Below are 25713 nucleotides of genomic sequence, written 5' to 3' on the forward strand. Positions count from 1 at the left end.
TGAAGACAGACGCAGGGAGAACAGAGAGGGTTATGGTCACCTTAGAGAAGTTCAGATCAGAGCACAGATAAAGGAAGAGTGACATCATTATAAATATCATATTTAACTAATATCATATTTAAACAGTTTTCCTGGTCTACCTGCAGTCTGTTTCATGTCCGGTCAGATGAACTGAAGTCATGTTCAGGATCAGGACACACTGGAGCTCAGAGTTCAGTTTAATCCAGTTTTAAAAATCTGTCAGAAACCATTTGATCAGCTGAAGACTTCAGTGATGAATTCTTTTAGAAACACAGAAGCATCATTTTATTTTCATACATCAGAAACTGAAGAAGAAGCTCAGATTCTCCTGAACCGAACCTACAGAAAGTCTTGAATCTGTTAATTAATGCTTTCTCTCAGAACCCACTGTGATGCTGTCCGACCGTCTGTACTTCGTCTTTGGTTTTTGTTTGAACTGTCCTCTGATCCTGTCGTAGAGATGCTGGATGAGATCAAGAAGCTTCATAGAGCCTTCATGTCAGAAGAGAAGAGAGTGAGAAATGCTAACAAAGCTGTGGAGGTTTCCATGGACACCAGACAGGAAGTCAACACAAACTGAGCATGTGCAGCAGCAGAGGAGACCTGGCACCACTGGAGAAGAAGGTCAAAGAGCTCAGCGTGGTCGACCTCAACCGAAAGGTCAGTATGAACCACGTGACCTAATGAAATGACCACTAACCATAAAGTGATCAATTAGAAAATGAACAGTAATCATTTCACGAGGTCAGTGAATATTGATCATACATGATCACACACGTGGTAAATGAGGTCAATGAGGCACTTGTGGTCTGATGCAGGTCTGTGTGGTGGTCTGATGCAGGTCTGTGTGGTGGTCTGATGCAGGTCTGTGTGGTGGTCTGATGCAGGTCTGTGTGTGGTCTGATGCAGGTCTGTGTGGTGGTCTGATGCAGGTCTGTGTGGTGGTCTGATGCAGGTCTGTGTTGTGGTCTGATGCAGGTCTGTGTGGTGGTCTGATGCAGGTCTGTGTGGTGGTCTGATGCAGGTCTGTGTTGTGGTCTGATGCAGGTCTGTGTGGTGGTCTGATGCAGGTCTGTGTGGTGGTCTGATGCAGGTCTGTGTTGTGGTCTGATGCAGGTCTGTGTGGTGTGTCTGACGGAGGTCTGTGTGGTGGTCTGATGCAGGTCTGTGTGGTGGTCTGATGCAGGTCTGTGTGGTGGTCTGATGCAGGTCTGTGTGGTGGTCTGATGCAGGTCTGTGTGGTGGTCTGATGCAGGTCTGTGTGGTGGTCTGATGCAGGTCTGTGTGGTGGTCTGATGCAGGTCTGTGTGGTGGTCTGATGCAGGTCTGTGTGGTGGTCTGATGCAGGTCTGTGTGGTGGTCTGATGCAGGTCTGTGTGGTGGTCTGATGCAGGTCTGTGTGGTGGTCTGATGCAGGTCTGTGTTGTGGTCTGATGCAGGTCTGTGTGGTGGTCTGATGCAGGTCTGTGTGGTGGTCTGATGCAGGTCTGTGTGGTGGTCTGATGCAGGTCTGTGTGGTGGTCTGATGCAGGTCTGTGTGGTGGTCTGATGCAGGTCTGTGTGGTGGTCTGATGCAGGTCTGTGTGGTGGTCTGATGCAGGTCTGTGTGGTGGTCTGATGCAGGTCTGTGTGGTGGTCTGATGCAGGTCTGTGTTGTGGTCTGATGCAGGTCTGTGTGGTGGTCTGATGCAGGTCTGTGTGGTGGTCTGATGCAGGTCTGTGTGGTGGTCTGATGCAGGTCTGTGTGGTGGTCTGATGCAGGTCTGTGTGGTGGTCTGATGCAGGTCTGTGTGGTGGTCTGATGCAGGTCTGTGTTGTGGTCTGATGCAGGTCTGTGTGGTGGTCTGATGCAGGTCTGTGTGGTGGTCTGATGCAGGTCTGTGTGGTGGTCTGATGCAGGTCTGTGGTGGTGTGATGCAGGTCTGTGTGGTGGTCTGATGCAGGTCTGTGTTGTGGTCTGATGCAGGTCTGTGTGGTGGTCTGATGCAGGTCTGTGTGGTGGTCTGATGCAGGTCTGTGTGGTGGTCTGATGCAGGTCTGTGTGGTGGTCTGATGCAGGTCTGTGTGGTGGTCTGATGCAGGTCTGTGTTGTGGTCTGATGCAGGTCTGTGTGGTGGTCTGATGCAGGTCTGTGTGGTGGTCTGATGCAGGTCTGTGTGGTGGTCTGATGCAGGTCTGTGTGGTGGTCTGATGCAGGTCTGTGTGGTGGTCTGATGCAGGTCTGTGTGGTGGTCTGATGCAGGTCTGTGTTGTGGTCTGATGCAGGTCTGTGTGGTGGTCTGATGCAGGTCTGTGTGTGTGGTCTGATGCAGGTCTGTGTGGTGGTCTGATGCAGGTCTGTGTGGTGGTCTGATGCAGGTCTGTGTGGTGGTCTGATGCAGGTCTGTGTTGTGGTCTGATGCAGGTCTGTGTGGTGGTCTGATGCAGGTCTGTGTGGTGGTCTGATGCAGGTCTGTGTGGTGGTCTGATGCAGGTCTGTGTGGTGGTCTGATGCAGGTCTGTGTGGTGGTCTGATGCAGGTCTGTGTTGTGGTCTGATGCAGGTCTGTGTGGTGGTCTGATGCAGGTCTGTGTGGTGGTCTGATGCAGGTCTGTGTGGTGGTCTGATGCAGGTCTGTGTGGTGGTCTGATGCAGGTCTGTGTGGTGGTCTGATGCAGGTCTGTGTGGTGGTCTGATGCAGGTCTGTGTGGTGGTCTGATGCAGGTCTGTGTGGTGGTCTGATGCAGGTCTGTGTGGTGGTCTGATGCAGGTCTGTGTGGTGGTCTGATGCAGGTCTGTGTGGTGGTCTGATGCAGGTCTGTGTGGTGGTCTGATGCAGGTCTGTGTGGTGGTCTGATGCAGGTCTGTGTGGTGGTCTGATGCAGGTCTGTGTGGTGGTCTGATGCAGGTCTGTGTGGTGGTCTGATGCAGGTCTGTGTGGTGTCTGATGCAGGTCTGTGTGGTGGTCTGATGCAGGTCTGTGTGGTGGTCTGATGCAGGTCTGTGTGGTGGTCTGATGCAGGTCTGTGTGGTGGTCTGATGCAGGTCTGTGTGGTGGTCTGATGCAGGTCTGTGTGGTGGTCTGATGCAGGTCTGTGTGGTGGTCTGATGCAGGTCTGTGTGGTGGTCTGATGCAGGTCTGTGTGGTGGTCTGATGCAGGTCTGTGTGGTGGTCTGATGCAGGTCTGTGTTGTGGTCTGATGCAGGTCTGTGTGGTGGTCTGATGCAGGTCTGTGTGGTGGTCTGATGCAGGTCTGTGTGGTGGTCTGATGCAGGTCTGTGTGGTGGTCTGATGCAGGTCTGTGTTGTGGTCTGATGCAGGTCTGTGTGGTGGTCTGATGCAGGTCTGTGTGGTGGTCTGATGCAGGTCTGTGTGGTGGTCTGATGCAGGTCTGTGTGTGGTCTGATGCAGGTCTGTGTGGTGGTCTGATGCAGGTCTGTGTTGTTGTCTGATGCAGGTCTGTGTGGTGGTCTGATGCAGGTCTGTGTGGTGGTCTGATGCAGGTCTGTGTGGTGGTCTGATGCAGGTCTGTGTTGTGGTCTGATGCAGGTCTGTGTGGTGGTCTGATGCAGGTCTGTGTGTGGTCTGATGCAGGTCTGTGTGGTGGTCTGATGCAGGGTGTCTGATGCAGTCGTGTGGTGTCTGATGCAGGTCTGGTGTGGTGGTCTGATGCAGGTCTGTGTGGTGGTCTGATGCAGGTCTGTGTTGTGGTCTGATGCAGGTCTGTGTGGTGGTCTGATGCAGGTCTGTTGGTGGTCTGATGCAGGTCTGTGTGGTGGTCTGATGCAGGTCTGTGTGGTGGTCTGATGCAGGTCTGTGTTGTGGTCTGATGCAGGTCTGTGTGGTGGTCTGATGCAGGTCTGTGTGGTGGTCTGATGCAGGTCTGTGTGGTGGTCTGATGCAGGTCTGTGTGGTGGTCTGATGCAGGTCTGTGTGGTGGTCTGATGCAGGTCGGTGTGGTGGTCTGATGCAGGTCTGTGTGGTGGTCTGATGCAGGTCTGTGTGGTGGTCTGATGCAGGTCTGTTGTGGTGGTCTGATGCAGGTCTGTGTTGTGGTCTGATGCAGGTCTGTGTGTGGGTCTGATGCAGGTCTTGTGGTGGTCTGATGCAGGTCTGTGTTGTGGTCTGATGCAGGTCTGTGTGGTGGTCTGATGCAGGTCTGTGTGGTGGTCTGATGCAGGTCTGTGTGGTGGTCTGATGCAGGTCTGTGTTGTGGTCTGATGCAGGTCTGTGTTGTGGTCTGATGCAGGTCTGTGTTGTGGTCTGATGCAGGTCTGTGTGGTGGTCTGATGCAGGTCTGTGTGGTGGTTGCTTGCAGGTCTGGGGGATGCAGGTCTGTGTGGTGGTCTGATGCAGGTCTGTGTGGGTGGTCCTGATGCAGGTCTGTGTGGTGGTCTGATGCAGGTCTGTGTGGTGGTCTGATGCAGGTCTGTGTGGTGGTCTGATGCAGGTCTGTGTGGTGGTCTGATGCAGGTCTGTGTGGTGGTCTGATGCAGGTCTGTGTGGTGGTCTGATGCAGGTCTGTGTGGTGGTCTGATGCAGGTCTGTGTGGTGGTCTGATGCAGGTCTGTGTGGTGGTCTGATGCAGGTCTGTGTGGTGGTCTGATGCAGGTCTGTGTGGTGGTCTGATGCAGGTCTGGTGGTGGCTGGTCTGATGCAGGTCTGGTGTGGTGGTCTGATGGCAGGGTCTGTGTGGTGGTCTGATGCAGGTCTGTGTGGTGGTCTGATGCAGGTCTGTGTTGTGGTCTGATGCAGGTCTGTGTGTGGTCTGATGCAGGTCTGTGTGGTGGTCTGATGCAGGTCTGTGTGGTGGTCTGATGCAGGTCTGTGTGGTGGTCTGATGCAGGTCTGTGTTGTGGTCTGATGCAGGTCTGTGTTGTGGTCTGATGCAGGTCTGTGTGGTGGTCTGATGCAGGTCTGTGTTGTGGTCTGATGCAGGTCTGTGTTGTGGTCTGATGCAGGTCTGTGTGGTGGTCTGATGCAGGTCTGTGTTGTGGTCTGATGCAGGTCTGTGGAGCAGCAGGTCTGGAGGACTGCTCAGGATGTGCTGGAGCTCTGTGTGTTCTGGATCTTGGAAAGAGAAGATGTGGAGGTCCAGACTGTGATGGAGCAGTTCCTGTGAGTCAGAAGGCTTCAGAGATGGCAGACAGAGCGAATGAGCAACTCATCACACTCCCGTCCAGACTGCAGGAGTCCAACAACAAGGCAGGTTCACGCTGATCAACACAAATATCTTGTGACATTACAGACAGGACGATCAGTACCTGAAGCTCAGGCTTTTTCTTTATTCTGAGTACAGTTCAGCCCCTGTTGATAACATCAACAAGACTTCACTGTTTCACTCTTTATAAATGTTCGTGTTTCTTCCGTCAGATCAATGATGCCCAACAGGCGGCTCAGGATACCAAAGACCAAGCCAAAGAGCTGCAGGACCGGATTAACGACAACATGGACTCCTTCGAGAGAGAGAAGAAGAAAACCAAGGAGCTTATCCAGCGAGTCAAAGACTATCTGATGGGTGAGTGTTCAGCTGCTGCCTCTCCTCGAGGTTCTCATGATGTTGTATTTCTGAGCTCCAAGTCAGAAATCAAAGAGAGGAGGGAGGGGACTGCTAACTGCAAAGCGGAAGTTAGCTAAAACGAAGACAATGCTCTCAGCAGATTTAATGACTTAAACGATATTAACAAGGCAACACAAGTACTGATATTATACTTCAATATCTGAGACATTACATTTCTGTTCCGGCCCTGACAGATGAGATGGTTCCTCCAGAAGACATCGAAAAAATGGCCCGAACTGTTCTCGACATCCAGCTGCCACGATCACCTGATCAGATTCGATCAATGATCAATGACATCAATAATCTGCTGTCCAACGCCTCCAATTCCCAGGACAACCTGAGTAACCTTGAGGAGCACGCCAAGACGGGCCAGGACCTGCTGCAGAAAGCTCAGGAGCTTAAGTCAGTATCTGAAAACATGACAGAACACTCACCATCTGTCAGTTCTCTAAAACCAGAAACGTTGAAATATTACACTAAAACACAGAACTTTAACTCAAACACAGAGTCCTGATTTCTTCATGGAGAAATCCTGTGTTTTCTGTTTTTAGGGAGCGGACGAAGAACATTGATGTGACAGAGATCACCAGGAACATTTATGAAGCAGAGAAAGCTCAGGACAAAGCCAACGACAACCTGGAAGCAGCCAGCGGGGACAGAGACATGACCAGAGATCGAGTCCAAGACGTGAAGATCCATGAAATTTCTAATATTCCAAATATCACCTGACCTCAGCCCTGCCTGATGATTTATTTTCTGTCCTGTTTCAGATTAAAGACAAAATGGACGACATCGAAACAAAGCTGATGGATCGCCGAGCTGAAGCTCTGAAGGACGAGATCGACGCCCTGAAGAAGAAAACAGAACAGAACCGACAGATGGCGAGAGACGCCGGAGAGACTGCAGACGCCGTGTTAAACAACACTACTGACACACAGACAGTAAGACTACTGACACACACACACACACACAGACTACTGACACACAGACAGTAAGACTACTGACACACACACACAGACTACTGACACACACACACACACACACAGACTACAGACACACACACAGACTACTGACACACACACACACACACACACACACACACAGACTACTGACACACACACACACACAGACTACTGACACACACACACACACAGACTACAGACACACACACAGACTACTACTAGTCTTTACGATAACAGTGTTTTCACTGACTGTGTCCAACAGGATCTGGACAATGTGACGAAGCTGTTTGAGCTTCTGAAGCAGAAAAATGAGAATGAGACGGATCAGAGTGGAGCTGGAGAACGACTGAAGAACATCACGGAGGAGGTGGAGAGGATGAAGAGACAGGTGGAGGACAAACTCAGACAGATAAAAGGTAGTATTAATACTAGATAATATTATGCTCATAATAATGCAGTATGTTATATTAATGTAGTATTGATATTAAGCTCCTTACGACAGGTATTGTAGGAAAACTAACCCTAACCCTAGGAACAGTGGGATTCACAGAAGTGTCAGCATCATTTGTACTGCACTATTACCTTTAGTAGTAGCATGTGCAGTAGTGAAGTATGTCTTTTGTTTTCTATGTTGTCAGACCTAGAGGAGAAGATCCATCAGCTGATCAGGAGAAAAGAAGACAAAGCAGCCGAAGTATCCACGTTGTTGGAGACAGTGGATTCACTTCGAAAAGAAATCTCCAAACGAGCCGAAGGATACGTCAGCTGTACTTCATAAATACTACAGAGTACTGCAAACATGACCATGTTTAGGATCAGTCTGGTGTTTTTATATATTTCATTTTAAGACATAAAATGCCATTTAAATACTTAAAACACTGTTGAATCCCGATGAGTACTGGTTTATAAGTTGATTAGTTTATAGGTGTATTGATGATGTGTTGAATGAGGCGTTCCTGAGGGTTCTAGTTTTGGACCCTTGTTGTTCCCGATGAACATCGACGCACTTCTGATGTTTTATTTTCAGATGATTATTGATCTTTACTTTCTCACTGTCACTCTGAATAACTAATTCAGTAACACTCATTAAACTTTAGCACGTTAGAGATTTCGTCCATGTGGACCCACTGTTTTACATTTTCAACATGCTTTTATTTTCATTTGAAATTAATAATGAGAATTTAGTTATTTTTCACAATAAAATGCACCAAATAGTTTTGAATGAACTGTCTGCTGTAAAAATCATTAAGACTCTCTAATATTTTCTGTCTAATAAATTCAAAGATTAATAACACGTTTCACATAGATGCTCAAACATGAAAGTTTAAAAAAAAAACTCACCTTCTGTTTATATTTAACTCACCTGTGTGTTTTTCTGCTGTTTACTGGACTTGACTGATGAGATGATGACTGACATTAACCAACTGTTTACTAAATATAATGTTAATGATAATGTTGAACTATTGTCAGCAGTGGATTCATTGTTGGTATTTCATGGCTCATGATGTGTTTTTATGCCACAGACAGAAGATCTATCAGGCTGTGACACGTTATGTTACTGAACAGCAAGCAGTTCAGTCCAAGTTTAAAATGAAGCTGGTTCACATGTTGATGACCAATTTGACCAGAGGGTGATTTGATTTGTTGAACATTTATTATTTATTCTCATTTGCTGCGGTTTAGATATGTCTGAAGCTCCATTCAGACAGGACCAACAAGCTCCTCGTGAATTTGACTGAATTTAGCCCGGGTGAAACAGATTCAGTGTGAATCTGTCATCACTTCCTGATGACATCATCATCGCTGATGTCCGTCTGGGTAAACGTCTACAAATCCTCTTAGAAATCAGAGAGCAAAGACTCCTCTGAGAGTCTGCAGCATCAGAGTAATCTATTACATCCATGAGTACACTGCAGATGGGCTGCTACAAGCTCATTCAGCTCACTGAATTTAAGAACATCTACATGTTGATAAATGTTCCAAAGAGAACAGCAGCAGCCTTCATCTGTAGCCGACGTCACAACATTTTACAGACTCTCAAACATTTTAGTGATTCTGTCGATTTGAAAAGTTTGAATTTCTTTTCTCACCAAAAAACTTCTGATTTATAAAATGTATGAAATATATACACAGACTCACTTTGTGCACATTTCTTATGATTATTATTATTATCATTACATTGTACTGCTAATGATTCAACTTCAAAAATGTGTAGTGTAGTCATTCCTCCTGTACTGGTGTACTTCTACTCTGTGAAATACTTTTGTGGTTCTTTTTTGTGGTGGTTCTTTTGCTCTTTGGATCAGAGTTTTAATTGCAGACTGCCTCAGAGTGTGTGTGTGGGGGGGGGGGGGGGGGGGGGGTCAGACGGATGTGCTAATCTCTGATTGGCTGAGAGCTTCTTGGGTCTGCAGGCCTCCACATGTTCACAGTCATTACCCAGAATGCACCGAGGCACTGAATGAGTCTTCAGATGTTTTCAGGTGGGGGGTCAGATTCCCACGCACACACACACACACACACACACACCTCCTCCTTTGTTGTTGCAGGTGAGGTTTGGGGGAGGGGTGAGTGTGTGTGTGTGTGTGTGTCTGGGGGGTCAGGAATGTCTTTGTCTGTGGAGGCTGGCTCGGGGGGGGGGGGGTCTCTTATCTGACCAGTTTTCAAGTTCTGAACTGAGTTTCACATAAAGACACAAGGAAATAACCACACTCACACACACACACACACACACACACACTCACGGACACACACTCGTGACTTGACGTCACTCAGCTAAGACTGGAACCAGACAAACACTGTGAAGAAGTCGTCCACATACTTTTGGCCATATATTGGTGATTGAAGAAGCGGTCAGACTCAGGAAGTGAGGTAAGACTGTTTTCAGAATAAAAGCATGTGACGGTGGGGTTCAGAATGTTTGTGTTAAAACGAGCTTTAAAATCATGTTTTTTATGTGTTTGTTGATTGATAGGATTATTTTCTCAAAAAGCTGTATTAATTTAAAATCTATTTAATTTTGTGTGTGAAGCAGTTGAGTCGTCACTTTTCCATAAACAGTAAATGCACAAACATTATTGTTTGTGATTTATTCAGGTTGTTTTTTTTTACAACTGATCTTTTCGTGGTTGAAAGTGAAAAAAGTTCAACGATGACTGTTTATAAAAGCTAAAGAAAAAACGATTAAAGTATTATTCATCAATCTAAATCTAAACAATCCATACAGAAACATTGATTTGTGATGCAATCAATCAATCAATCAATCATAATAAAATCACTAAAAGACTTCCCTCTTTGATTTCTCTCCAGTTGTGGATTCATGAAAATTATTTCAGACATTTAAAAATAAATATATTTTATGTTTTTTATTTTATTTCTAACGTTTCTGTTTGTTGGTGCACAGAATAAATCATCTCGATAGACGTACATTTTTATTTTGAAAGTCACCCCGGATGTGTCGTCCGGAGGTGTCGGTGCCGGTGGACTGAGGAGGCGGGGTCCGCCTCTGAGGAGATGTTGGTGGTCTGCGGGTTTTCAGGAGGTTCACTCGGTCTGAACGGAGGCGGATTACAAAGGTCCGAAGGTTTGAAACGTTTTATTGTCTTTATGTTTAAAACACTGTATTATCTTTGTGTTTGAAGAGTTTGATCGTCTTTGTGTTTGAAGAGTTTGATCATCTTTGTGTTTGAAGAGTTTGATCATCTTTGTGTTTGAAAAGTTCCCGCAGAAGTTTTAAAGTGCAGCTTTCTTGGTTTCAGGTCTGCAGCAGTTTTTGTCTCCGAGGATCAGCCTGAGAATCTGCGGCATGTTGGAGCTTCAGCTTGCGGTGCTGTTCGGTGAGTTCACACCGGATACTTGATTACTTTAATACTTTAATACATAATATCTTCATTTTCCTTTATCAAAAGAATTCATGTCCGTTTAATGAAGTTTGATTTCTTTTGTTTGTAAACTAAAAGTTGAATTTCTCCGTTAAACTGAATCTTGGGGCTCGTCCACACGGACGAAAACGATCTTTTTTTCCTCCGTCTTCCTCGGCATCGTGTCAAGAACATTTGCGTCCACAATCTTATTAATAATGATAATCATTCTCTGAAGCTCAAAGATGTTGAAGAAATGTTTTTGATTTTGCTGATTTTCACTGAAACACACACAAGTGTGTACTATAAATGTGGAAAGGTATTTAATTCATAATTAATTATTTTATTCATGTGAAAAATTACTTTCAGAAGAGTTTTGTCCAAAACCTGCCAAATGCAAGATAAACGTGCTGAAGAGAATTTGAGATGAAACTAGTGAAACCAGAGATCAGCGGAGAAATCTGATAACAGATCGGTTTGATTGATTAGTTAGACTCTGATTTAATCTCTGCTTCAGTCATCTGTGAGTGAAACTGTGTGTGGATCAGTGATCACACACACACACACACACACACACTATCCTCAGTGTCTGAGCTGATCAGTCAGGATCTGACAATAAGAATATTTTAAAACCTGTACAGAAACATCCAATCATCTGTCTGATGGTCTGTTTGTTTACGTTTGTTTACATAGTGTGAAAAACTCTTCTTGGTTGGTGTTGTTCAAGCCGACCTGTCAATCAAACAGCTTCAACACCTCATTCTGGATTTATCTGACATCTGCAGGCTAAACACAGTCGGGCTAAACAGAGTCGGGCTAAACAGAGCCGGGCTAAACAGAGCCGGGCTAAACACAGCCGGGCTAAACACAGCCGGGCTAAACACAGCCGGGCTAAACAGAGTCGGGCTTAACAGAGTCGGGCTAAACAGAGCCGGGCTAAACACAGCCGGGCTACACAGAGCCGGGCTAAACAGTCGGGCTAAACAGAGTCGGGCTTAACAGAGTCGGGCTAAACAGAGTCGGGCTAAACACAGTCAGGCTAAACACAGTCAGGCTAAACAGAGTCAGGTTAAACAGAGTCAGGCTAAACAGAGTCAGGCTAAACAGAGTCAGGCTAAACAGAGTCAGGCTAAACAGTCAGGTTAAACACAGTCAGGCTAAACACAGTCAGGTTAAACAGAGTCAGGCTAAACAGAGTCAGGCTAAACACAGTCAGGCTAAACAGAGTCAGGCTAAACAGAGTCAGGCTAAACAGAGTCAGGCTAAACAGTCAGGTTAAACACAGTCAGGCTAAACACAGTCAGGTTAAACACAGTCAGGCTAAACACAGTCAGGCTAAACACAGTCAGGCTAAACACAGTCAGGCTAAACAGAGTCAGGCTAAACACAGTCAGGCTAAACAGTCAGGTTAAACACAGTCAGGCTAAACACAGTCAGGCTAAACACAGTCAGGCTAAACAGTCAGGCTAAACACAGTCAGGCTTAACACAGTCAGGCTAAACACAGTCAGGCTAAACAGAGTCAGGCTAAACAGAGTCAGGCTAAACAGTCAGGTTAAACACAGTCAGGCTAAACACAGTCAGGCTAAACACAGTCAGGTTAAACAGTCAGGCTAAACACAGTCAGGCTAAACACAGTCAGGTTAAACACAGTCAGGCTAAACACAGTCAGGCTAAACACAGTCAGGTTAAACACAGTCAGGCTAAACACAGTCAGGTTAAACACAGTCAGGTTAAACACAGTCAGGCTAAACACAGTCAGGTTAAACAGTCAGGTTAAACACAGTCAGGCTAAACAGTCAGGTTAAACACAGTCAGGCTAAACACAGTCAGGCTAAACACAGTCAGGCTAAACAGTCAGGCTAAACACAGTCAGGCTTAACACAGTCAGGCTAAACACAGTCAGGCTAAACAGAGTCAGGCTAAACAGAGTCAGGCTAAACAGTCAGGTTAAACACAGTCAGGCTAAACACAGTCAGGCTAAACACAGTCAGGTTAAACAGTCAGGCTAAACACAGTCAGGCTAAACAGTCAAGTTAAACACAGTCAGGCTAAACACAGTCAGGCTAAACACAGTCAGGCTAAACACAGTCAGGTTAAACACAGTCAGGCTAAACACAGTCAGGCTAAACACAGTCAGGCTAAACACAGTCAGGCTAAACAGTCAGGTTAGACACAGTCAGGCTAAACACAGTCAGGCTAAACACAGTCAGGCTAAACACAGTCAGGCTAAACACAGTCAGGTTAAACACAGTCAGGCTAAACACAGTCAGGCTAAACACAGTCAGGTTAAACACAGTCAGGTTAAACACAGTCAGGCTAAACAGTGAAGTTTGACACAGTGAGGCTTGACAATATTTAACCTTACAGCAAAACACGTCTAACGACGGTGGTTAACATCTTTGTTAAGTCAGGGATTCTTCTTCAGGCTCTGTTTATGTTCCAACAAAAACGGCTGATGTTTAACCTCTGGTTCAGACTTTCACAACAAGAGCCTCTGCTCTCAGCTCTGCAGGTGTTTACCTGTGCGCAGGAGGGTGGGGTGTCAGTGGGCGGGGCCCAAGATGACCTCAGCCTCCCAGAGCTCAGTGACATGTGCACAGAGGGCAGCTGTTACCCGGCAACAGGAGACCTTCTGATTGGCCGAGCCCACCAACTGTCATCCACCTCTACCTGTGGACTGAAGCGGCCTGAACCATTCTGCATCGTCAGCCACCTCCAGGTAAATAACCACCTGAACTATACGACAGATAGGTAAATAAACTAGTAATCTACTTGTTGGTCGTCCAATAAGGTTTATTCAGTAACATGTTGAAATGCTGTTCACAACAATGATCTCAATTAAAATGCTCCAAAGTTTTTAACTCCGTCTGTGATGATTTTAAACCTTTCATTTCAACAAGGTCTGATCTGTGTCATCACATTTACTGAAAACCCTAACCCTCCTAGTGGTGGTATCCTAACATTACTAAACAACTAAGCTACATGTTTCTTTAACAAACCTGAGGCAGCATTAAACACACACACACTCACACACACACACACACACACACACACACACACACACACAGGATAACCGTTTGAACACTGCAGTGTATCTGTACTGCTTCAACCTGACTGGACAGTCAGTTTGTGTAAACTGTGTGTTTGAGTGTTTATGTGTGTGTGTTTCCTGTGTAAAATCACCTCCCTATAAGGAAACACTGAGCTGTAACAGCAGACAGAAATTTGTCCAGATGTTTCTGTGGAGAATAAACAGAAGATGTCAAACTGAAGGTGTCCAATCAGGATGAGATGGACACATCAAATAATTCTTAACTTAAAGAATAAAACTGCAGTTTGTATGAATTACTGTGAGTCACTTTGGACAAAAGCATCTGATAAATGATGTAAATGTAAGTACAACAAACACATACATTCGCACACTGATGGTGGTGGCTGCCATGCAAGGTGCCCACCAACACATAAGGAGCAGTTTGGCATTCAGTATCTTGCCGTAGGACACTTTGACATGCAGACCATGGGAATTAAACCAGGGACTTTCCGATTGCAAGACGTTGGCTCTACCGCTGAGCCACAGCCACCACACTTCCTGTCAGGCTTTTCACTCCATCAACACAACTTCATCAACAACATAAAAGCTTGAATCGTAGAAGATAAGAATCTGATTCCTAACAGATCGGCAACATGACTGCCAGTTAAAGCATTTATTACTGACAGAACAGAACTGACGTGAGGAACAAGATTAGATGTACAATGGGTCCAAAACTCTGAGACCATGTCGTCAGATAAAGCTGGAAATATAAGAAGGATTCAAAAGTTAAAAGAAACTGTCTAGAGGGTCTTTCTCTGAGTCACATCGTGAATAGAGTAAAGGTTTCTAATGGAGCTCGAAAACAATTACAGTAAGTAAGTCAGTCACTCACTCACCTCTCTGTCTCTCCTTAACCAGGAGGAGAAGAAGTGTTTCATGTGTGACTCAACAGTGCCATACGAGGAGCGTTCGGATCAGACGAGTGGTCATCGTATCGAGAACGTCGTCACCACATTTGCTCCAAACAGACTGAAGACTTGGTGGCAGTCTGAGAACGGTGAGAACCACCACACACAACTCAGAGGTCAGTTAGAGGTCAGCGGTCTGACATAAACTCCTCCTCAGTCTGATGAACTGATCACTGAACAGCTAACTTTATTAAAGCAGGATCGGCTAAGAGACAAAAACAGTTCTTTTAGACCAAAGAGCAAAGAACTCACCTCAGGAAGTATAAGTCTTGTTTGTGTTTCTACAGTTTGATGGTTATTTTTAATATGTATGCATTCACAACGCACCCTTTAGACATTGATTAGTACTTTAATTCAATATTCACAGCTGCACGCAGCTCCATAATCACTCTGAATCTTAATGGAATCCCACTCTACTGCAGAGGAGGAAAACGTCCTTTTCATTTGCTTGGCTGAGGCTTTCCTCAAGGCCACTGCCTCAGGGTCATTAGCAGCGTAGTCTAGCATCACAACCATGTATTGGTGGCGCTCTCTGGAAGAAGCCCCATCATATCTAGTCCAGTTGACAAACAGTGGAATTAGTAGATTCAGTAGTTGTGAGTGGTTTAACGTTAAGAGTGAATTTGAGTTTTGATATTCGATTAGGCTCAATTTAATTAATGGAGACTGTTGGGCCTTTGCTGTGGTATGCGCTCTAGTGAGGGCCATTCCAGTTATATATTGCCGTAACTGTCTGACATTTTCCTATCTGCAGGTTTTGAGAACGTTACAATCCAGCTTAACCTGGAGGCAGAGTTTCACTTCACACATCTCATCATGACCTTCAAGGTGAGTTCTACACAGGTATAAGCAGTGTGGCGGCAGATTACCGCCATCAATGTCAACTTTACACTGAATATAAACACATTTTTGATTGGTCGGATTCCTGTATACCCCTTCATACCCCTTTTTCAAGATGGTTCAGTACTGACTGATCCACAGGTGAATACACAGAAGATTTGCCCTGTTCTCACTAATTGAAGTAACAGTCGTTTAAGGACCAATCATGTTTGGATAAATCATGCAAAGCCAGGAGCAACACTTATAAAGAGGCAAACATCAAATCCCGGTTCACTTTAAGCCTACCAACACACTGAAACAGAAACTTGTCTATCCTGAGGACAGAACACCCAGACATAAACAGAGTCATGTAATTTATGATGTTCAATTCAGCCAGGACTGCACAGATTTGTACATTGGGAGGCAAAACAAACTTTTCATATACAAATGGCACAACACAGGAGGACAGACTCCTCATATCAAGACTCTGCTGTCCACTGACATCTGAAGGAGAAAAATAATTCTTCTGAGGACAACAGTGTGAACATCTTGTCCAGAGAAGACAGACGGTTTGAAAGAGGAGTAAAATAATCCATCTATATCAAACTGGAACAACCGTCTTTGAACAGAGGAGGTGGCCAAACACATTACTTATCACCCACCTACAATGCTGTACTGAGTTCCCTCCCCAGACTGCGTAACAATTATTCACACCTGGGCTCACCTAGCCCTAGTAACCCACATGAAGGATGGTTGGATCAATGACCCACAAGTTGCCCTAACAATTCTAAAACTCCTTAACAACTCTGTAAGAGCACACCCACACAGAGTTTAATAGCCTTCAAACTCCCCTCCAGTTAAACAGAACTGAATAAGCCACTGGATGAGAAGTGAAATGTCTTCAAGAAACTGAAACAGGTCCAGTTGACTACAATCAATCCCTCAGAATTACCATGACGTGGTTGACTGAGAACCTTCATCAAAATCAGAGATACTACTGTATCAGACAGGAAGACCTCCACTACTACATGAAATACAGAAGCTGCTCTTCCTGGTTTACATCAGAGGTCCTGAGTCTTCTGAGAAACAGCAGTCTCTGCTGCAGCCAGGCGCAGACCACATGAACCTGCAACAGTAGTTTGTAATCAGTGTGGATGGCCAGGTACCTGCCGTCCACCTGTACTGTGGCATGGTGATTGTGAGTGGTCACAGAGACTCTTGAGGTCAAACATCGTGTCTTTTGTATTGAGGATGAGATGATGTTTGTTGCAGGCCAGACTTAAACAGTGATACAACACTGTTCCGACGTTCTTTATTTGTTCTGTTGCTGATTCTCAGTGGGATCAGTAGAACCCTCTGATGATATTTATTCTTTTCTGACATAATTTTGTCCCCTTAGACGTTCCGACCTGCTGCCATGGTAATTGAGCGATCAGCTGATTTCGGGAAGAACTGGCAGGTTTATCGTTACTTCGCCTACGACTGCGAGACCTCTTTCCCATCTGTTTCCCAGGGTCCAATGCACAAAGTCGACGATGTCATCTGTGACTCACGTTACTCTGACATCGAGCCGTCCACTGAAGGAGAGGTAACCACTGTCTTATTAAATGGGACGCGATGACATCACACACCTCATGAGAAAGTTGGATAATCTCGTCAATTATCTGTTCTTTTCAGGTGATTTTCAGAGTTCTGGACCCAGCGTTCAAGATTGATGATCCTTACAGTCCAAGAATCCAGAGTAAGTCTCCTCACACCAGTCTCTCGGGATTATTGTTGAGCTAGCCTATGGAGCTATCATTGATCACCTATTATTGACCTTTTGTTCAGACATGTTGAAAATCACCAACCTGCGGGTGAAGTTCACCAAACTTCATACCCTTGGAGACAACCTGCTGGACTCTCGTATGGAGATCAAAGAGAAGTATTACTACGCCATCTACGACATGGTGGTCCGAGGAAACTGCTTCTGCTACGGCCACGCTTCTGAGTGTGCCCCGGTCCAGGGAACCGGGCTGACCAGAGAGGGCATGGTGAGTCATGATTGGGGCCATATGAGTCCTGAAGGGGGCAGGGTGAGTCCTGAAGGGGGTGGGGCAGTATTAAAAAGGCACAGTAGTATTTAAGGGGCGGGGAGTATTGGAGGGGATAGCAGACTGTGGTGTATCTTGCAGAGTGAATATTTCCGTTGAGGTCTGTTTGTTGTTTCATTCTGTTGCTGTTCATTCGGTCCAGATTCTGTTTTGATTTCATGTTGGACTTTATTCTTTAGTGGAAGCAGGACCACAGTACCACTGATGACAGTTTTCAGGTTATCATTATTTTTTAAAGTCATTGAAACTTAATGACAGATCAGGATATCACTTTCAATCAGTATCTATTGATTGATTATTGCAGCAGTTGATCAGATTGAGTGTTTTTTTAGTATGTATGTGTGAGTTTGTGTTTTTTGTGTCTTCAGGTTCACGGTCACTGCATGTGTAACCACAACACCAAAGGTCTGAACTGTGAACAGTGTCAGGACTTCCACCACGACCTTCCGTGGAGACCAGCTGAGGGACGCAACACCAATGCCTGCAAGAGTAAGTCCATACTGGTCCCTGCTGGTTTCTACTGCTGTCTGCTGGTCTCTATTGGTCTCTATTGGTTTCTGGTGAACTAAAAGTAGTTTAAATCTTTTGATAGCAGTACTAATATGATGGTCCTGTTTGTGTCTGAATGGATCCTGAAAAAGCTCATTTATTTGCTGCATCAGGTGTGTCACATCAGGTTTCAGTTTGTTCTTAGAAATTATTATCAACCAATAATCAACTGTTACAGATGGTACAACAGTCAAGTTATATATTAATAAACTTGAAATGTGTCGACGTGTTGGCTGACTGAATTTTGTCTTTTCTCAGAGTGCAACTGTAACCAGCACTCAGACTCGTGTCACTTCGACATAGCCGTGTTCATGGCTTCAGGAAACGTCAGTGGAGGAGTTTGTGACGACTGTCGTCATAACAGTGCCGGACACAACTGTGAACAGTGTAAACCGTTTTACTACCAACATCCAGAGAAAGACGTCAGAGATCCCAACATCTGCCAACGTGAGTCCAGACTGTTTGATCTGTGTGAACCAAGACCAGAGTGCCTGATTGATATAGGGGTGTGTCAGGAACTGAAGAAGTGTATTGATGTCAGTTGGATGTGTTCAAGCTGTAAAGATATAAGTCTTCAGTAGGAAATGTTATCCAAATACAGGAGATACTGAGACTCACAAAGTTGTTGTTGGTGTGAGTCTGACCGTGCAGTATTTATTGACAAGTGAAAACTCAAGAAAACTTTGTTTGAACTTGAGTTCAGGTGAAATCATCAACGTCTTTATATTTCTTCTCTTCTCCATCAGTCCTTCATGTTTCCTGTCTTTTTAACCCTCTTTTGAACATGGAAGTTTACACATTAACACAAATTTAGATTTTACATTAAAATGGAATGGGGTTTATCCATCCATCCATCTTCTTCCCGTATCTGGGGTCGGGTCGCGGGGGCGGCTGCCTGAGCAGGGACACCCAGACTTCCCTCTCCCCAGACACTTCCCCTAACTAACAGTTTAGGCAAATCATTTTTTTGAGAAACATCACTAAAACAGTTAATTAATCCTCAGTGATTTTTGTCCTGCGTGTGTTTCTGTAGCCTGTAACTGTGATCCTCTGGGCTCTCTGAACGGAGGAATCTGTGATGGTCTGACGGACGTTCGAGCCGGTCTGATTGCTGGTCAGTGTCGCTGTAAAGTCAACGTGGAGGGAGAACGCTGTGAGCGCTGCAAAGAGGCACACTACGGGCTAAGTGACACGCCCGAAGGCTGCAGAGGTACGAAACTGTACACAACACTGCACTACACAACCCTGCACAAAAACTACACAATAACTACACAACACTTCACAAAGACTGCACAATGACTACACTACATGACTACACAACCCTTTACTAAGACTACACAGCACTTCACAAAGACTACACAATGAATTATTACTGCATTTCAGTGTGTACCTGTGTAACCGGGTCCGCAGGAGCTGGAGTGGACAGTATTATTTACATGGAGGTTCTGCTTGTTACTCATTCTGTCAGAATAATCGGAGATTGTCACCATAGAGGTCCCATTGTTACAGCATCATTCACACCAACACAATGCAGAAGCACACCAGTCACACCTGCAGTCATTGTGTGTATTTTTACTGTGTTTCAGCCTGTACCTGCAGTCCTGTGGGAACACTTCCTGGAGGAAATCCATGCGACAGTGAAACAGGAAGTTGTTTCTGTAAACGTCTGGTGACCGGCAGAGACTGTGATCAGTGTGTGGTGAGAAATATGACACATTACTGTGGTAACAAAACAACCAATGACATCAGAGCAGAGGTTTAACCAACCAATGAGCTCACAATCCTGAATACACTTAACTGGTCTGACTGGAATCAGACAGAAAAGCAGCAGCAAAGTTTTAATCAAAAACTGTGAGTGTGTGTGTGTGTCCCTCTACCTGACACTGCTGCTGATCAAATGTATGAATTTTGTCAGTATCGTATCATGATGTTTAAAATGGTTACTGAAGAGAAAATGCTGAGTGTGTGAAGAGCTACAGCTGGGAAACTGTGGGTGGTCTTGTGTGTGTGTGTGTGTGAGAGAGTATGTGGAGGAGTGAAAAAGCCTGAATAATTTCCTCTACCAGCGTTAAACGAGCAGGAAGTCAGAACACGACTTAATGACACGTCTGTATGTGTGTGTGTTTTCAGCCTGAGCACTGGGGTCTCAGTAACGACATGGACGGCTGTAGACCATGTGACTGTGACCTGGGAGGAGCCTTAAACAACCAGTGAGTTCACATCCAAATCACTAGCCTTTTTTACACAGCGACGCGGCATTATCTCCGGAGCAGTGGTTCGCCAATTCTCTGCTGATTGTGATTCACACAGAGCGAAGCACCTCCGCCTTAAAGACACTGCGGCTACGCTGACGTCATGGTGATGACGTCGGTGTGTTTTCAAGGTGTTTCCCAGGTGTCCTCCTGTCAATCTAAATCGGCAGACAGCTTATAATCATATGGATGCTGTTATAATGTGTAGTGATTGAGATCCTGACCCACCAAACATTCTGGAAAGTGACAAAGTTACATTTTTCTCGCTAAATTACATAATTGCCATCAGTAAACTGGTTGCTGTTTGACTCTGTCACTCGCGAGGACGGAGGCCGTTTTCTGGCGGAAAGTTAACTGAAGTCTCGGTCCGGAGGGCTGACCATCGCAGTGATTTATTTTCATCACAAACACTTGGTGAGTTTAAGTTTTTAGCCGGTGACAGATGCTGTTTTTCGGGCAGAAATGTGACGAAGACTTTGTAGGACAGGCGAGAGGACGGAAGCTTCTCCACGTACAGCTTCGGTATTTTTTTTCCTCATATAAGTTGACAAAGACAGTTGCAGTTAATAAGTTACTTTTGTTTGGTCATGTAACATTGCTTTGTGGGAAATTTGTCTTTATTAAGTTGAGTCAGTTGTCAGACTGTACGATCATCATGCCCCCACTCCGCCGGCGTATCCATTTACACTGGTTTGGTTCACCAATAATACGGCCCTGATACTATCTCCACGGGATCAGGATCAGCGCCGGAGCGAAATTTCACCCCTCGTCACATTTGAAACTTTCACACGTAGGTGGGTGTGGAGAATTGGCGTAGGATCCCTGCATGCAAACGGCAGTAAAACGTTTCTGACACCCCTCCTGTTAGTTTGTTCCATTTAAGTTTTTCTTCAGTTCTGACTTTTTTCACTCCCTGTCTTCCCGCAGGTGTGATCAGGTGAGCGGTCAGTGCGTATGCAGAGATCACATGTTCAGTCGTCGCTGTGACCAGGTTGAATCTGGATTCTACTTCATCGCTCTGGATCATTACACATATGAAGCCGAGGAGGCCAAGTTTGGACCTGTAAGTCACATTTTTAACCTTTGACCTTTTTATCACCTCAAAGAATTTGCTCTGGGTGTTTTTTTTCTCTTTTCCCTCTGACAAACATTTTTTTCTGTGGAGGGTCATTTATGTCATTGAAATATATTGAACTGATTAAAAGTCAAGAATACATGTCCCGATTTTGAATTGTTATGTCAGAATTTAAAAAACAGCTTTTTTGACTCCTTTTTAATTGTATTTGTTTTTTCAGTAGTTGGGGTCATGTTAAAACTCTCATTACATTTATATGTGACGTTCAACAGGGTTCAGTACTTGGTCCACTCAGCAAGATTAAAAGTGCTTGGTTTAAGTTTAAGTTCTCTACTGATACATGCTTAGAAGTTACAGTGATATATCATTGGCAGTGAAATTCTTAAATGTCAGGCTCCCTCCAGCAGTGCGATATTTAGAAAAGAGTATAAGACATAACATAGTGCAGCAGCTAAAATAAAGGAATTGAATATAGAATTAAAGCATTGAGCGGGCCATCGCACCCTCATGTACACCAGTGTGCTGCAAGGGCGAGCTCATCACTGGACACGGCCGGCCAAAATGATTCAGTAAATTCCAAATGGCTGACTTCCTGAGACTGTATCCTTGTAACTGCTTCACAAAGACAGAAATTGAGTCGGACTTCAGCTGTAGAAATATGTTTGTCATCGTCTGTCAGACAAACATTTTCTATCTCATAAATACACTTAGAGTCCCACTTTATTGAGCTGTTCATGAATCATTTAATTTTGTGTTCATGATGCAAATTAAATTATTCATGATTTGACTTTTTCATAGAAAGTAGTTCAGTGCTCAAAAAATCAGTCAGACAATCAGTAACTTGTTCAAAATGCAGCTGCCAGGTTCTGAAACTGAACTCTCATTTTAAAGTCTCTGATTTTCTTTTGAAGTTGATGTTGACAGTTAGGGTTACAGTAGAGTTTAGATTCTCTGCCCGAGCCGGGTCGATATTTTCTGCCACTATCCTCGGGCCAGGTCGGGCCGGGCCGGGCCCTTGATTACGCATTTGTGTGTGTGTTTGTGTGTTTTTTTTTTTTAAATAACTTAAAATCATGACTATATATCCAGCTAGAAAACGCACAGCTCTCTTCTCCCTCGATTGTTGTTTGCGTTTGTGTCGCTGCGTGGTGTTATGCATGACTTGTCCTCTTGATGAAAACGTAAGTTATCGCATCAAGACATCACTCCCCGAGATGCAAGAAGAAAGCAAAAATATTGTCGGTTGTAACAGCCCACATATTAAAAAGATGACCGGTTTAAATCGGGCTCGGACTCATAATTACAGTTAATGTGTCAGGCCGGGCCAGGCTCGGACACAACGTGCACGGGCTCGGGTCGGGCCGGGCTTGATTTTTTGGGCCCAATCGAAGCTCTTGGTTACAGTTAGATAAACAGCATTCTGTTAAACTTCCTGCTTCAGAAAGAGGATCAACGTAACCCCTGCTTGTTACACAAATCATTTATTTCAATACTATATATTCTGTTTATTTTACTGTCTCTAACACAAACCAACCAGTTATTCTCCAGATGTCTTAATGTATTCTTGTTTCTTCAGGGAGTGACGGTTGTCCCAAGGCCCCATCCTCTGGACCGCAGCCCCACCTGGACAGGTATCGGTCTGGTCAACGTCCCAGAGGGGGCTTTTCTCGAGTTCACTGTAGACAACATCCCCCACTCTATGGAGTATGACATCCTCATCCGCTACGAGCCTCAGGTAGGATGCTATCAGCAGGTGTAGCTCTGCCCAGCAGTCATCGTACTCACAATGATTGAACTAGATCAGTCCTCTGTAGGAGACTATTACTGCTTGATAATAAAGATCATTAATCACTGGCGATTAATAATACACTCGTAGATGGGGCACCACCTCTGTTGTTTGATTTACTGGAATAGGCCAGAGGGAACTATTCCAAACATCTAACTGTCCAAGTTTGACTTAACAAAATTAAGTTCCAGACGAAGACAAACGATTATATATGTGTATTGACTAAATAATTTGGGGTAAAATAAATGAAATGACAATTTTAGACGAACAACAACAGACAACAGAAAAGGTAAAGACTGTAATTAGAAAGTAATAAAATTATGTGACCGTTGGCAGATGGTAAAGTTAAAGGGTCGGGTTTTTATATATTAAATATTACGGGAGTAATTTTTAATACTAACGAGACCCTAATCTCAATTCTCCTTCATAAGATAGAAGTCAGAACTTAGACAGAAGTCAGAACTTTAGACACCCCACTCATTCTCACATGTGTGGATCCAGCTGTATGAAGACATTCAGCCTGTTTTGTCTGGGTGTCAGGAGGCACTGAAGCTTGGTTTCCTTTAGAGTTCTGGGTTGGACTACAGCACGGCGCGTCGGTTCGATAGCCAGAGGGAAGGCCGGTACTCTGTTAAGGAACTCTTGGTCCGAAGGCCCAGCGTGGTTTCTGCATTGGCAGCGCTGGGGGCAGAGTCGGTCTCGGCTGGCAGCACACAAAGTCTCTTTTGTTGGAGACTCCTTGCGAGGCTTCTGAAGCAGACACTTACTGCAACGTTCTTCATCAGATGATCACAGTCTTGAAAAAGACTTTTTCTTTGTTGTTTCAAGAGGTGGTTTTTGAGTTCTGATTTCTCAACTAATTCAACTTCTTCTGTATCAGGCGCTACTTTAACGGTATATTAAAATCAAAAATCAAAAAGAAAAGAATTTGTTCTATTAAAAACTTGGATAAAAGTAAAGCACTTAAAGTAATTATTCAGTTTGCTTTTCTTAGAGCTTGTTGCAAAAATAAAAGTAGATTACTTTAAAAAGAAAAAGAAAAGAAGAGAAGACAGAAGAGAAGACAAAAGAGAAGAGTCACAGAAGAAAGACAGAGAGAAAAGAGCAGAGAGCAAAGAGGAGCAGAGAGGAGAGAAGTGTAGTGACAGAAAGAAGTGACCGAAGTGAAGTGCAGAGCATCTTCTCTGTTTTTATGAGCTGCAGCAGGCAGACTGAAAATGGGGGGGGGGGCCTGTCTGACAATCATTCCTTCTGTGTTCTGAGTTTAGACCCCCAACACTTTAATTTAACTAAACTATTGTTTTGTTTACCATCTTAAAAGTCAAATTTTTGCCTTTGTAAAAAGATGCGACATGAATATGATTACTTATCATTCAAAAGAATTATAACCTGATTAAGACATAAAACAATGAAGTATACAATACACAGTAGGACTAAGGACTTAGACATATTCCTTGTAGTTCTATCCTAACAAAACATATCAGACATTTAACTGGTAAATAACACAAGTATTACACACAAAGAGGATGATCTGGAAGTCTGTGCCCATCACCAAAGGGGGGGGCTGGTTTCTCCCAAACCTCAAACTAATTAAGTAATAAACTTCATTGGGCTTGACAATAACATGGGAAAGATCTATTGTGTGACCTTCTTAGGCTATTTGGGAATCTGCTAACATTAAGAATGAGATTGTAGTTTAATAGTTATTCAGAAAGTATAGAGACAGAGTGGTGTTGGAATGTCACAGACAGGGTCGTAAAACTATTTGGCCCTGGGGGGGGGGGGGGGGGGGGGGGGACTGGGTCATCTTTACCCCAACCAACATCTACCCCCACTTCCTGTCATCTGATGTGGAGAGAGAGGACTCTATTGTGCTTAGTCATTGTAACTTAATAAAATAAGTTCTCTCGTGATCTGTTTATAGCAAGAAAGCAACATCCCCCCACTCTGTAGAGAGGAGAAGATCTTCCAGGTCAAGAGGTTAGGGACTCGGAGGAAGGAGAAAATTTGAGTCAAGGATAATCATGGCAGGACAGGACCTCGTTAAGATACAGGACAAAAGGACATGTGTTCCTACACCTCTCTGATTCACATCAGTATGAACAAAACCACCTAGAGGTTTACTTTGTTTGATCAATAATTTTGATAATAATAATAATAATAATAATTCTACAACCAAATATCACAGCTTGACAAGATCATAGTCTCTTCTGTTGTGACAGTTTAACGAAACCTTTGCTCAATAGACACAAAACTGGATATCTGACAGAGAAGGACATAAAAGATAATAGAGCAGAAGTTATACTTCTAAAAAGTTCAAGAAAAGGAAGACAAACATGCATGTAGGAATTAAATTCAAAACAGGAAAACCACACATGTTTGTCGTTCATGCAGCTGCCTGACCAATGGGAGGAGGTTCTGATGACACTGATGAGGCCTGGACCAATCAGAGCAGACAGTCGTTGTGTCAACACTGTGCCGGATGATGACAACCAGATGATTTCACTTCACCCTGGCTCACGGTAACATTCAGCAGATTCTGATATTTTTCTGGTTGTTTGATAAAGATAAGGGTTAAATATTGTGTCAAAGGTCGAGACCTTTTTCATATAGCACCAAAATCACCCTCTTGCCTGATGCATATTAGAAAGACCGAGGAACTTATTATTGATTGCTGTGGTTCATATTGATATGACATTGAACTTGTCACAGTATGTAAAATTATGAGAATGTAGACTGCAGGAAGTTTTTTTCA

At 44.4% G+C, this 25713-nt stretch overlaps 2 protein-coding genes across 3 annotated transcripts in view; both read left to right on the forward strand.

Annotated features, from left to right (window-relative positions):
- The first annotated feature begins 484 nt into the window (after positions 1–484).
- LOC115586170 (laminin subunit beta-4-like) lies at positions 485–7983 on the forward strand. Its single transcript, XM_030424979.1, has 8 exons — positions 485–681; positions 5009–5206; positions 5375–5519; positions 5756–5963; positions 6113–6248; positions 6332–6502; positions 6786–6939; positions 7162–7983. The coding sequence occupies exons 1-8, from the start codon at positions 604–606 to the stop codon at positions 7299–7301; spliced, it is 1230 nt and encodes a 409-aa protein (XP_030280839.1). The 5' UTR covers positions 485–603; the 3' UTR covers positions 7302–7983.
- Positions 7984–9959: 1976 nt separating this feature from the next.
- The window catches only part of lamb1a (laminin, beta 1a), a 37363-nt gene continuing 21609 nt past the window's right edge, over positions 9960–25713 (forward strand). Inside the window, exons 1-16 of one of the 2 annotated variants that reach the window (XM_030426329.1) lie at positions 9960–10098; positions 10282–10359; positions 12890–13104; positions 14335–14473; positions 15139–15212; positions 16603–16791; positions 16881–16944; positions 17034–17236; positions 17665–17785; positions 18104–18292; positions 18879–19055; positions 19432–19544; positions 19976–20055; positions 21025–21160; positions 22749–22907; positions 25353–25480. In XM_030426329.1, the coding sequence (XP_030282189.1) occupies positions 10329–10359; positions 12890–13104; positions 14335–14473; positions 15139–15212; positions 16603–16791; positions 16881–16944; positions 17034–17236; positions 17665–17785; positions 18104–18292; positions 18879–19055; positions 19432–19544; positions 19976–20055; positions 21025–21160; positions 22749–22907; positions 25353–25480 (2018 nt within the window). In that variant the 5' untranslated portion in view covers positions 9960–10098; positions 10282–10328. Of the gene's footprint in view, positions 10107–10281; positions 10360–12889; positions 13105–14334; positions 14474–15138; positions 15213–16602; positions 16792–16880; positions 16945–17033; positions 17237–17664; positions 17786–18103; positions 18293–18878; positions 19056–19431; positions 19545–19975; positions 20056–21024; positions 21161–22748; positions 22908–25352; positions 25481–25713 lie in introns of both variants that reach the window. The other variant, XM_030426328.1, reaches the window with a different exon arrangement.

This window comes from Sparus aurata, chromosome 8 (genome assembly GCF_900880675.1).
Source record: "Sparus aurata chromosome 8, fSpaAur1.1, whole genome shotgun sequence".
Lineage (NCBI taxonomy): Eukaryota > Metazoa > Chordata > Actinopteri > Spariformes > Sparidae > Sparus > Sparus aurata.